Source organism: Microchirus variegatus (genome assembly GCF_963457635.1).
Source record: "Microchirus variegatus genome assembly, chromosome: 18".
NCBI lineage: Eukaryota > Metazoa > Chordata > Actinopteri > Pleuronectiformes > Soleidae > Microchirus > Microchirus variegatus.
Window position 1 is genome coordinate 15969073 of NC_139819.1, and position 14624 is coordinate 15983696.

The following is a 14624-nucleotide window of genomic DNA, read 5'->3' on the forward strand; positions in this document are numbered from 1 at the left end:
CAGTCTGCAAAATATTTTTTTTTAATGCAAATATTTTGGCTGTACTGTTGTTGTTGGTGAGTTCAGTTTGTTATATGAACATTATTCCTGAGTCTCTGTGACATATTAGGAGGAATTTATGGCCAGTTGCTTTAGATTTATTACATAGTGCACCTTTAAGGCATATTTTCCCAGAGCTTTTTTCAGTTACCATGGTAACTTATAGCCTCATATAAACTCAGGTCAGGGTTTTGTAAAGTTTGAGTGTCAGAGTCAAAGCCGAAAAGAAAGTAGAGATGACGGAATGAAAAGTAATTTTTACAACACACACACACACACACACACACACACACACACACACACACACACACACACACACACACACACACACACACACTATCGCTCTCTCTCTCGCGCTCTGTGATGTGTCTGTTCTTGATTTGCGTCTTGAAATGTTTTCACAGTGAAATATGTTTTTCATTGGTTTCTCAGTGAAGAAAAAAAAAATCTAAATTAAACACAGCAAAGTAGGCAACAGTACGGTGACAGCTGCACAGACACTGCCTGCATGGATTCTGTTCCTTTACTGATATGACGGGATTCTCAGGAAGAAACAAACAAATAAACATAATTTGCCTCAACAATAAATACAAACAACACATAAAGAGGACGCCTCACCAGAGAATTAAGCAAAGCATTGTCATTTATTAAGATATATTTTGAAGAAGTAACCTTGACCAGGCCAAAAAAGAACAAAACATGAGGTAGTTGCAGCCAACCTCACACAAAGCTCCTTATTGTACTGTAACGTTCACATAAACTGAAAAAGATTTGTTTATGGAGTTGTGGTACAGTAGAGGATTACATTTCCTTTCAAATATTTAAAACAAATGTTACAAACAATAACTTCACAATCCTTTTATCCCTCTCCATCTGTAAAAACTCCATCAAACATGGCTGCCACAAAGGTCAGTGCCTGTGTCATCTCTGGTGTTCATCGGCACGAATATTAATGAGACACTGTGTCAAAATGAACAGACGGTGGGTGTGTTTTTCGCTATTTGTGAGGACCAAAAATCTTATAAAGCAGGGGTCTCAAACTGGGGGCCCGGGGGCCACATGCGGCCCCCAATTCAATTACATGCGGCCCCCCACTTAATATCATGTTATAATGAAAACATGGCCCACAACCGTCTTTTAAACACAGTGTGTAGCTGAGGCACAGCTGCCAGCACGGTGACAGACTATAATATATGTTTGCTAGCAATGTTTTTTTTATAACAGTAATCATAAGACATTTGGTCATAAATATCCCATTATTAAATGTATCATATACAACATTCAATTACATATATAAATACACTTGTTAGGGCCCGAGCCACGAATGGCAGTGGCCGAAACGGCTCCTGGTGCGAATTTTAATGACTGATTATTATTTATGTAATTTAAAATAAATGTCTGTTTTTGATATTAATACATTACATACATACAATAAATTCAGTATTGTGAACAGTTGTTTTTTTTCCCCACTTTTTGTTCTCTAGGCCGGCCCCCTCTTGACCCCAATAGGTCATTTGAGTTTGAGACCCCTGGTATAAACCATACGGAGTGAGGACATTTTAGCTAGTCCTCACTTCTTTAAAGAGCGTTATGGGCTTTAAAGGTGAAGTAAGTAGTTTATAGTGACATCTAGAGGAGAGGCTGAAATTTACATCAACGAACTGCTCCTCTGCTCACCCCCTCCCTTCCCTGAGCGCTACGGTATCCTCAGCCGGTCAAATGTCGTCCTCGTCGACTTTCTCCGTGGTGCGGGCGTACGGTCAGGTACTGGTGTTCCTTTATCCGCTGTAAAATACATGTGCTCCTCCATTCTAAACGCGTAAAAAGATCCGCTCTCAGCCTCGTCTCGGCGCTCGTTTTGTTCTCTCGGGTTTGTCTATACAGGCTCCCGTAGAAACATGGCGTCGTGGCAATGCAACATCGGCCCGCGACCATGTTATTTTATTTTATTTTATTTTATTTTCTTGTGGGACATTATGCCTGGTTCATACAAGGAAAATGCAAGAATGAGCTCCTTTGACCCTAATGGATGATCTGTCAAAGTTTGAGCACAGAGGTCCTCATAGACTTAGAAAACTCAGAGGTGTGTGTGAGAGAGTTGGGAAAAAAAACATGGCTCAGATTGTGGAGACATTTCTGGATCTTCTCATGGTCCCCCAGAAAAATCTGAAATCCTTTTATTGCTCTAACATCATCTGCAGACCAGGGCAGATTCAGGGGCCCAGCCTTAGCTCCACAATGTTTAGAGATGTAGTTACAGACCAGTGTGTCAGAAATATGCTGTGGTCCACTGTGTCTGCACAGTACTGAGATTTACTGTACGCACAAAAGATCAGGCTCTGGATCAGCTGTCTTCAGAAAAGAGGCTGAACTCAGCCTGAGGTTTCCGAGCAGCAGGAACTCAGCTGTTGAGTTTCTGTTGGTTAATAGATTCACCACATGTTGGTTCAGTTTCCGCTGAGTGGAAACACAGACAGACGGATGGATGCAGAGGATTTTATTCCTGCTGCTGCAGTTAAAAGGAGTTCTACTTCCTGTGGACTAAATCTGGTTTTCTGGACGTGCTGCTGTCTGAGCAGCTTGGGCTCCTGCAAGTTGTGTTTATTCTCAATTATGCAATTTACATTCTTCATAATTCAAACTGATGTGAGGTCAGTTCACGCACAGTTTTTTACACCAGGGCTCTGTATCAATCAAGTACTATTTTTATGACTGTCTATTTTTGTAAATAAAAACAAATTGTGATTTTAGCCTGAGGTTTTTAAAATGTGGTTGTATGAGGTACTCGCACAGAACCTTACGTAGGAGTTAAGTCACACATGCAAGTGACGAGCAAGTATCAAGCCTTAACCTTCAAGTGAGTCCAAAGTCATTCTCAAGTCAATTGGAGTCATATGAATATAGAAGTTGAAGTTGATTTCCCAGATATTCTACATTTGAATATGCTTTAACAAAAAAAAAAGCCAGTCATTTTGAACTAGTGGTTACTCATTACTCATCTAAGGACTGGTTCATGATTCCATACAACTGAATTGTTTATGTATATGTATATATACATATATATATGATGTATAATTAACATCAATAAAATGAAAATCAATACAACTACAGGGCCTAAATGTAAAGAATATGGACACTGTCTAATTTAAAACATTTGTCTAAAAGAAGAGCATGTTTCGCTTACTTATCATAACCAGCTTTTGACCCACCAAGAAGGTAACTGGCGTAAGCTTAAAAAAAGACAACCTGTCTTACCTTCCATTGTGGGATTTGAAGTGTCGAATGAAATTTCAGGTAGTGGTGTTGCCAGGTTTGTACACAAAGCCGCAGAAGCAGCAGACACCCAATTTTTTCCATGTATCAAAAACAAATGATAACTTTAACCCGTCAATATTTTAGAAAATGTAAATATTTCATAAGTCAAGTCTAAGTCGACTCTGAAGGCAAGTATAACTCAAGTTGAGTCTTTGTTCTCATCTTAATCCTGTCATCAATAAAGGTAGAGGAAACAACAGGTTGTTTTTTCACCTTTATTATTTTAAAATATATAAAGTTTGTAATTCAGGAGTGCCAAACAACCTGAACCTCCTGTCACTTTTAGAGAGATGATACAGACTGATACAAATATTATGAATATTTAATATTAGTTAGTCGCTCACTGAAGCAGAATTCGTTCTCTGTTTCATTAGAGTCTGTGTCGTCCATCACTTGAGTGTGATGTATTTCTTGTCTATTTTGCGACCGCAGACAAACCAAGTAGAGCCCCACACAGCAAGACGTGATGTCATGATGTCTCAGTAGGAGTCCTGGTCATAGTCTGTGGCATCCATGAGCTGCTCCATCACTGAGACTCTGTTAGCCAGGTAGGACGAGAGTTCCTCTGACAGAGAGTGAGACAGGGAGAAAGACAGGGGAAGGGTGAGGTCAACTTGAACTCAGACAGTATGATGTACTGACACAGCAGAGGGCACAACAAAAGGGAAAATCACTTAAAGGTGCATTATGTAATAAATCTTAAGCAAATGGCCATAAAATCCTCCCCAGGAATAATGTTCATATAACATTCTGCTCACCAACAACAACATCCATCCATCCATTATCTACCGCTTTATCCTCCACCAGAGGTTCACAGGGGGTGCTGTGCCTATCTCAGCTGACATTGGGCGATAGGCGGGCTACACCCTGGACAGTTCGCCAGTCCATCACAGGGCCACATATAGAGACAAACAACCATTCACTCACACACTCACACCTACGGTCAATTTAAAGTGACCAATTCACCTAATCCCCATATCGCATGTTTTTGGACTATGGGAGGAAGCCGGAGAACCTGGAGAAAACCCACGCAGACACGGGGAGAACATGCAAACTCCATGCAGAAAGGCCCTTGTTCCCAAGTTGTTCCAAATGGGGCTCGAACCCAGGAACCCGGATTTTCTTGCTGCAAAGGCAAGAGTGCTAACCACTACACAAACCGTGGGCCCCTCCAACAACAACAGTACAGCCAAAATATTTGCATTAAAAACAATCTTTTGCGGACCTCAAATCATGTTTATGCACCACCTACTGCCATCTACCAATCATTGCAGTCAGTAGAGTCTCAGCTGCCGATCAACCACGGGTTGCCAGTTACGTTTGAGCTACGAAGGAAATGAAACGAAACAAAAATCTAATTTCTTCTCCAAAACAGGTAAGTTAAGCTTGGCTATCTAAGTATCATCATAGCTCAATGGGGATGGACATATATTTCGAACTGTCGAGTTCTGTTTTGAACTGTTCCATCGCTCTCAGATTTGTGGACTGTTCGGCTGGCACGGACCGCCACCGCCCCGCCGTCCTGGAGCCCCAGAGCGGGGAGAGCTACCACTACCGCCTCTCCTCCCGCGCTGGAGCCCCCACTGCAGGGATAGTACCATAGTCGCTCCTCGCTCGTTGCTGACAGAGGATTCACCAACCGCGCTGGCAACCTCTACTCTGGAGGGGAGGGGGTGGAGGGGGAGGCGGGATACGGCTCGCTGCAGTATTTTGAATTTCAGTGTATTAACCGTTTTTGGCTACATTCTTACATATGGTGCCTTTAAGCTCATGGGGACAAAAAAGTAGCTGAACCACTGCTGACTGGTTGATAAGCTTGTGTTGGTTTACGTAAATGTGAACATAGGATATATAAAATAATTAAGTCACTAACTAACACATCTGTACTTACTGGCAGCAGTAGATGTGCTGCGATGTAAATTAATTTATTTTCTCTATGGACGTTTGAACACAAAGAATTGCAGTTTACAAAGACACAAGAACTTAAATTTCCTTGGAGAAGAACATTGTTGAACAGCAAAAAACAACAGATTCTCAAAATATCACTGTCGACTTAAGTAGGTGTAAATTTTATTAGGTCATCTTTTAATTAGGGCTGTCAAAAGATTAACATTTTTAATCAGATTAATCACAGGGTTGCTGTGGATTAATCACGATTAATCACTATTAATTACCATTTGTAAATATGCCAGAAAAATTCAAATTTTCTCTTTATATTGTTGTAGGAACGGAGAGATACATAAAGTATGTGAAAATATAAATGTAAAGAACAATAAAATACTGTAAATAACTTGTAAAAACCTATACAAACTTAGTAAAAAATAAACATTACATTGTAAGAACCCACATTATAAGACAATATAAATAAATAGAAAAAATTAAATACTGTGAATAACTTTGAAAAAACGTTTTTTTTAAACTACACATTGCACTGTAAATAACTCACATTATATACAAAATATAAAGTATAGAAGTTATATAGTTTTCTTGGGGGGAACTAAACCCACAGCAGGAGAAGCACTGCTTCTACTAGTTAGCGTTAGCGTCAGATAGCATTCTGACACTAATGTGGGACCGTACCTATGTTCCCCGGGTCCTATGTTCCCCGCTTTGTATGTGACCGGGGAACATAGGACCCTTTCTCTAACCCTAACCCTAACCTTTTTCAAAAAAGGGTCCTATGTTCCCCTGTCACATACAAAGTGGGGAACATAGGACCTGTTTTGGAAAAACGGGGAACATAGGACCCGGGGAACATAGGTACGACCCCCGCTAATGTTAGCTGCTGTCTGTGTCCCCGTTAGTTAGACAGTGACTGTTAATGTTATGATTATATCATTATCTGCGCCAGCAGCGCCACTTACAACTGTGTCTTTCTTTCTTTTTTCTTCATCCTCTCTTTTTTCTTCCTCTTCTAACTTCCTGATTGATAACTCCTCTTCATTTTCCTTCAGCTTCACACAGGTTAACGGGAGGAGACGTGGGGCCCCTTTAGGGAGGTTTCCCACTGAGATGTCATTGCAAATCAACCATTGTTGTTTAAGGGGGACGGGGATGCGGCAGCTCACTGATGCATTTAGGCTCCGAGTGTCGGGAGCCCCCCTATCGGCTCGGGGCCCCAAGCAGTTGCCTGTCTTGCCTGTTCATAAACTGCACGTCTACTCGTAGCGCGATGAGAGTGAGAAAGTGCGTTAATGCGTTAAAAAAAATTAACGCGTTAATTCCACAATTTAATCATCCTGCGTTAACGCGTTCATTTTGACAGCCCTACTTTTAATAGAAGCTAAAACTATTTTAAGCTAAATTACAATAAACCTGTCTATTCCATTCTGCTGAGAGACAACATGCATGCATACAGAACAACGTGTGTCTGTAGTCACAGTATGTGTGTACATGTGTATGGGTTGCCTCTTCAGGGCCTTTTTCTGGCATAAACATGGGCCAGCAGCCCCAAGGACCAAAACCTGGTCCTAATGAGGCAGAACTGTTTAAGTTTAGTAGCCTGGCTAACACCAGACTGCATCATAATCTCATTTGAATTTGGAAAGGATGTAGCCTCCCACCTTAAGACAAACAGACTTGGATAGACATTCAACCAATCAGAGTAATGATCCGGATGATGTATGCAGAGCAGCAAAAAACATGCCAATGAAGGTGTTTGTTGTAGTTTTCCAGGAGGAATGGCTATCTAGTAATGGCGTCTCATGAAATTTGGCTAGGAGAGCTCTGAAATCAATTTGCTGGGCGACTTGGCTGGGTCCACTCAGGCTATAAGTTTAGGGTTACGTTTTGGATTCTGTTTAAGTTGAGGTTTAAGGTTAAAGTTAGGTATTAACTGTTCAACACAGAGTCCTCAAAGAATTGCTTTGCGAATCTGTGTCTGTGTGTCATGCCCCACTGGTGTCATTCACTCTATCTCACCTGCTCCCAGTACTCCCAGTACAGCAGTGGCAGAGACAGATCCCAGGTTGTTACGAGCAATGCAGTGGTATGTCCCAGCATCTCCTGGCTCCGCCCCCTCAATCTGCAGCCAACTGGAAAGCTCAAATTTCAGAGGCCCGCCCCGAGACTGCAAGACAGACAGAGATAGAGATGGACAGGAAGTCACCGAGACTTCTATGCCTTGTTGATGGCACTGGAACAAGGATCAGGTTCCGCCTGTACCTGGACAGAGATGTGGGGGTCATCCCCAGGCAGGATGATGTCTGCTCCCTCCTTCTTCCACTCCACCAGCGCCATGGGAAAAGCAAAGACCTCACAGAGGAACACCAGGCTACTTCCTGTCCCGTTCACCTGACTCTGAGGAGGGACCTTAATGATGGGGACTGAGAGAGAGACAGACATTCACACCTGTGAGCTTTTTTCAGAGAAAATTGCTCATTCAAATGAAATGAAAAACACTTCAGACATACACATTTTCTTACTTCAAACTACAAATTACAAAGGTTTGGAAATATACATTGGTGTGTATTGTGTGGACATCTTGTGTCGAAGAAATTCAAAATGATAAACTTTCAATTAAAAATTTGAACTTTCTCTAAGTACAAATGTCTGATTTACACAACACTAGTAGATATCAATGTGCTGAGCACAACATTCTCATTCTTATTCAGACCTTTTCGAGAACTCTCTTTACACAGTTGCTCAGTGTTTTATTTTGAAAACCAGATGTCAATGTCTTTACAAATCAGCTTAATGCATTGGATCACAGGCGTTAAAAAATGGTTTCTTACTTTCAATCCCTCATTTTGCACACATTTTCAGCTTCTTTCTTAACATTCTGTCAGAACATGAATTCAACCTTTCAACTTCTCAGTCATACTAGGTCAATACAGCATGCCAGACGCTTCAGCTCGAGAAGAGAGCAGCAATCCCACTGCAGTTTCTGTTTCGAAAATCTAGTTGTTAATGTTATCAATAACACCAGTGCTAGTGTTTGCTGAACATTTGTATAGGAAATGTGTCGTGTGTGAGCGCTGAGTAGTACATTTGTGTCTGTTTGTGTGTTGGCAGTGTCACGTGACAGGAAAGCAGATTTATTCTGAGTTAGAACAAAACAAGGATAAGAGACTCTATAATCACATGAGACAGAAAGAGGGCACGACCACAGTATATCACAAGGACAGAAAGACGGTGGAGAGACCACAACATATACAGAGACGGGGAGAGGCAGCAGCTACTTTGAGATAAATTACAGAGTAAAGCAATCACTGCAGCCACTGTGTATGTGCATGTTATTTGTCACCTTTGGGACTTTTCTGGCATAAACACCAACACACGATTAAGTCAATGCAAGATGGAGTGGCGGTTATTAAAGAAGGGAGAAAATTGAGCAAAGCTGATATTTTAAATCAAGTTCCTCGAATTTCCAGTTTTTTAAATGAATTTGCTGTTAGCTGAAGATTTGTACGGCTGTCATTTGTGTGTGAGTGTGGGGTGATGTAGATGTCATGGGGGCCGTTTTCACCTCTGTGCCCAGGGGCCCACTGTCTAAACCTGCTTATTAGTGGCTGTTAATGACCTCTGTGTGTAAATGTGTGTGTAAAACCCTGGGGCGACCAAGCCTTTTCTGTAGTTACCCCCAAACTATGGAACTATTTACCCATTGAAATTAAATCTGCCCCTGTCAATGAACATTTTAAATCACTTTTAAAGACCCATGTCTTCTCCTTGGCCTTCACTTTGGGATCAGAATAACCATCCTGGACATTTTGTTTCACCATTTTATTATTTTACTGTTTTACTTTTATGTTTTCTTGCTGTTATGCCTTTTAGTTTGTGAAGCACTTTGGTCCCCCCTGTTTGTTTTTAAATGTACTCTCAAAATAAACTTGACTTGTGTGTGTTATCAGAGTTCCTAATATTGATCTCAAAGTATTTTGAAAACAATGGTCAAATAAAAGAAAAAGAATATTCAAGTTAAAAGTCGCTGTAGTATAAAACTGTTCACTGGGAAATACGGTAAACAGATTTTGGATTTGGACACAAAGCAACTATGTTATTCTGTATCCAAAACAATGAAATATTGTGTCTATCGTGTTTTTTCTGACTCAAGAGAACACTGAGGAAAAGGACTCGTGTCCTTACCTGCATCTTACTACTGCAGTGGCTTGACAAAAATGACCGAAACAAAAGAAACCTGCAAAAAGGGACACCCCTTTAATTTTGTGTGAATAAAGCCATTTCTGATTCTGATCAATTAAGACGTTAAGAAGAAGGACATCATTTAACTTTGACAGTAGTAATAAAGACATATAGTATGTCGTTAAATGTATAACATAATTATTTAATTAACTTTAATTCTCAAACTAAAAGCTTAATTCTGAAGATTCTGTGTATATATTGTCAATCACTGGGTGTTTTAGTCGCAGTGACATCATTGTAACAGAGTAAGAAGGGACAGAGCAGCAGTCAGGTGGACAAGGTGGAGGAGCTGCTGCGGTCGCCGTAACACTGACATACTGTTTCTGTTCAGACACTGGCTGTTTGTTAGAACAGAGCACAGAGACGGGTGTAGTCTGAATGGATGGGCGTAGGGGGTCCAGAAAAAAGACCTGATGGGGGTCTCACTGAGTCTATGTTCATAAAACAAGCGGTGATCAGATTTCATCTCACAGCTGGAACTAAAGCTACAAGTATTCAACTATCAAACAGTGTGCAGTGAATGCTCCTTTCTACCATGCTCCCAGGACTACACAGGAAGTGAAGTTTGGAGGAACTTTATTTTAAGGCTGCATAAATTAATTGATTAATAATGAACCACAAAATTAAAATTCTTCAAAAGGACAGTACTGTTTTTTTTGTGTGTGTGGATGTAATTCTGACAAATGGTTAGACCATGCTAAGCACTGATCCCTTACTTTGTCATGTCCGATGTATCCTTTAATGACCCTGTACCAAAGATCTAGACAGGATAGGCTTATAACATTCAAGATTACAAACAATACATTAAAATAGGAATTCCAAACAGTTTGGCAATTATAAAGTGCAGTCGTCGAGATCACAGTAACAATTAAAGCGGACCTAGACCGGAAGTTCCAATTAACGCTGTTTTTTTAGTGTGTATCTGCGTCATTACCTTGTTTAAGAAGCACTGAAGGTTCAAAACAAACAGTTCAGCCACTGCTGAGAACACTGTGTTTTATTGTAATCTCGGGCTCAGCGAGATCTCTGAAAAAAGTTATGGTTACGTAAACAGCGGTTCTCCTGAACAGCAGATCCTCCTGCTCTGGGCACTAGTCCGGGCACATCCAGTTGCGTACATTGAACCGCAGAAGAAGAATAACGTCCGTTGTGGAGGTATTTCCCGAGCGTCAGTGTCTTCTGACTCTGGGTCTGACTCCGGGACAAAGTCATAAAAGAGACTGCGGTGGGGAGTCGTGACGAAGCTATTTTTAAACACTGTTTAAACAATGTTTTGATAATGAGGAGCAGTGCATCCACCGTTCCAGAGGGGGGAGCTGCGCTTCTGAGAGCGGGTGTGCTGATTATGTCACTTCCTGGTTGAAAGATTTGAGTCTCAAATCTCACGGCTGGGAAACACCGTCAGAAAAGAGGATTTATATTGGCTCGTTTACAGCAACTAGGAGGCTTTTGACCATAAAAACAAGTTAATGTATGTAAGTAGACCTCCATAACTAATGTATATGTGCAACAGGACCACTCTATGTGAGCTTTAAAAACACAGGCACTGTTCGATGGATTTCTGTTGCCTCTGCATGATGTTGTCTATGTGCAGTGCCTTGAGATAATGTATGGTTATGATTTGGCACTATACAAATAAAATTGAATTGCATTGTATACTCAAAGAAGGCCAGGTCTGCTCATCGACCTCCAAACCAAACTGAAAGTCTATGGTGAAAGGGCATTAACCCTTAGAACTTAGAGCATTTTGGCTGTTTTTTCCATCACTAAACATACAGTATATACATACGCTAGAAGAATGTGAAATATAGATTGTCTTATTTACTTTTTTCCCGGCACAACCTAGACAATCTGAAAATAAAATAAAAAATGTCACCAACTATATAAACACACCTGAGTAAAAAAAATTTAAAATCGGATTGAATTTGTGAAATTTGGTAATACGTCAAAGTTCACTTGGCTCATTTTTATGAACAAATATACAAGAAAAAAAACTATTTTGTGACTTCTGCATAATTATTGCTACTTTATATCTCTACAAAAAAATTGATATAAAATCAATTAGAAATTTGACTCAACAATTGAGCCCCACATTTTGTAAAGCCTGAATCTGAGCCTATGAACACACACCCCAGGATGTCCATATAATTATTCCCATGGCAATTTACCAAGGGTGCACCAGAGACACAGATTTGTGTCGCATGAGCACTAAGGGTTAAGGAACTGTAGCACAAAATGACGCACAGCATCATTGCTAGCTTCCAAACAAAAGTTGTCATTTTTACACCCAGCCCCCACAATATGTAGGCAGAAAATGCGCTTCCACCCATCAGTGCACCAGTGGGTGTTTTGGTTTTCGGCATGGTTGGGCGTGTGATTTAATTCATTGCTATATCATGGCAGCAGAAAGCCACAACAAAACCACATGTGGTTATGTTTACTCATTGTTCATTGTTTCTACACTATAGTTCACTTAATACTCTACAGTGTTTTGACTTGAATGCCAAAGTTTAAAGATAAGATAAATAAGAGCTGTTTTACTGAAACACTGTTCATTCATATTACCTGTAAGCAACAAGTTATGACTTAAACAATCGGAAATTAAATGTTGAAAGTGAATTATCATTATCCCCGAAAGTATAGAGATATGAGCAAAAGCCCATATCGCCCACCCTAAAGCCTTTGTGCCATGCAATATAGTGTTTCTCAATCCTGGTCGAGGGGACCCACTGCCCTGCAAGTTTTAGATGTGTCCCTGCTCCAGCACACCTGATTCAAATGGTCAACAAGCACTTCAGAAGCCTGATAATGACCCATTTATTTTGATTTGATATAAAACACATGACTCAAATAAATGGTTACAGCTGACTTCTAAAGATGATTTTGGCCAGAATGACTGAGAACCTTCCTTCACAGATATTATTCTCTGTCCATAGTTTATCCTGTCCTGTGTTTGGTTTGAAATGCATTATTATGATTATTACAAAAACAGTGCTGTGTCCACTCAAACCATCCCTGTCTGTTGCTGGTTGTGAGGAAGACAATTCCTCTGAGCCTGTCCTCACTGAGGACGGAGTTACTTCCTCAGCAGCAGTAGAGAATATAAAAATGTATGTGAGAGCTGCTGAAAAGAAAATCACCAGATAAACACATAAAGCTGGTGCGCTGCTGTAAATCTGCTTTGAGTCTCTTTGAAAACAAAGGTCTGTCTGCTTCTCAGCTCTGTAAAACGTCCTCAAATATTCTGTGTCAGTCTGCCACTATAATCAACAGAGCATTCAATTATCACAAGTAAATCATGGTATCAGGTTTCCACCAAGGCTCATTTTTAAAACTATTATGTTTTAATTTGTAGACGTTTCACAATTTCAACAAAGAAACTTGTGACAATCCCTTAAATCTCATTCATTCCATTATTGTGTTTATCTAATTAGTTGTTTTCTTTCATTCAGTGATTTTTTTTCCCCACTTTAATTTAAATAAATGATTGATGTATCACTGTCACACATGCTCAGTACAAACCAGTTAGTCATCACAAACTGTGTATGCGTGTGTATGTGTGCTTGTGTGCTTGTGTGTGTGTGAACAATTTAAATCAAGTTAAAAAATGTAACCGTAATAATTATTTTTGAATTATTATAAATCCAAGATGAAAGTCAATGTTGCTGCTAATACTGCAGTACTTGAGATTACTGAGATCAGCAAAGTAACTTCTAATTTGAAAAGAAATTTATTATGGTTAATTCTTATAATTACAAATGGCCAGGAGAATTTAAAATCACAGAGAAAGATTTAAATTTTTTATAACATTAAAGTTAAATGATAATTTAGACTCAAATAAAGGCTCGGCAGTAAACAGACACTCATTAGGTGAAACAATGGCTGCAGACTAGGGCTGGGCGATAATTCGATCTCGATTCGGGATCGCGGTGAAATTTTTATCGATTTCGATAACGTAGGAGGTCCCCTGTTTGATAGGTAGACATCGCTCAAGGATCTAAGTACCCTCTTTGCTATTTCTTAAAAAAACAAAAAACATTTTAAGTAATAATGCACAAAGACCTTTAAAGTAAATGTTCTATGCTTTTGTTGTGTGTGTTTTGTTTTTTGTTTTGTTTATGACCAGAAACACACGTCCCCTGTTTGTCAGTGAAGAATGACAGTCCCATCTTTGCCTGGCAAACGTGAATGTGTGTGTGTGTGTGCGTGTGTGTGTGCGTGTGCGTGTGCGTGTGCGTGTGCGTGTGTGTGTGTGTGTGTGTGTGTGTGTGTGTGTTACCTGTTTTACAAGGTCCCTTCCCCCTGATCTTGAGTTGAGGTTTGAAGAACGCAGCCTCTCTGAACTGACACATGTTCATGTATGTGGTTCCATCACCTCCACACACAGGCTCCTGCTCCTCACACACACACACCACCTCGTCCTCCTCCTCCTCTTCTTCATCCTCCTCTCCTCCTCCTCCTCCTCCTCCTCCACCTGAGGGCCGCGGGTCCGTCTGACATCGCAGCCCGGTCCCGCAGAGCCCGTAAAAGAAGCCCCGGTCTCCCAAGTCACAGGCCTGGCCCTCCAGGTTCCCGCACTCCCGACAGCAGCCGCACGAGTCCAGCACCAGACCAGCCCGGCAGCCGCGGGTCTCCGGGCACAGGTCCAGCTCACACGGCCTACATCCTTCCTCCCCGCCGGTCCAATTCCGTCTCCCTCCGCCTCCCAGCTCCTCGTCCAGCTGGTCGTATTCCAGCAGCGGGTCGGTGAGGGAGGGAAACCCGTGAGGGTCTGTGCCGAGGTCGGGCACCTGGTTCGGGATGGCCCGGCATGTGTGGAGGGTCAGACAAACACCGAGGAAAAGAAGTTTCCTGATCCCGGGCATGTTGTCCCCAGTTTTTTGACACCGCTCCGCTCCAAACAGCATCACCAGGGACCGGGCAGGTGATGCAGAGACGGACCGCTCCTCTGTGCCGTTCAACGGGATACAAAACAATTCAGACGTGAATATTCCTGGTCTGTCACTGACACTCACATTCCTGTCCCACAGCAGGGACAAATAAGGGGCAAAAACAACACGGGACAGACGCTAAGATGACATCAGGAGAAAAGTTAAAGATGAAGTTTAAAAAAAAAATCAATTAGT

The 14624-nt window shown here is 41.1% G+C and overlaps 1 protein-coding gene across 1 annotated transcript; it reads right to left on the reverse strand.

The window, feature by feature from the left end:
- Window positions 1-3738: 3738 nt before the first annotated feature.
- kazald3 (Kazal-type serine peptidase inhibitor domain 3) lies at window positions 3739-14363 on the reverse strand (the record flags this gene model as incomplete). The annotated part of the gene is made up of 4 exons (XM_083904615.1): window positions 3739-3919; window positions 7276-7423; window positions 7519-7679; window positions 13778-14363. 4 exons carry the CDS (start codon window positions 14361-14363, stop codon window positions 3834-3836), a joined length of 981 nt encoding a protein of 326 aa, XP_083760741.1. The 3' UTR covers window positions 3739-3833.
- Between the last annotated feature and the right edge of the window lie 261 nt (window positions 14364-14624).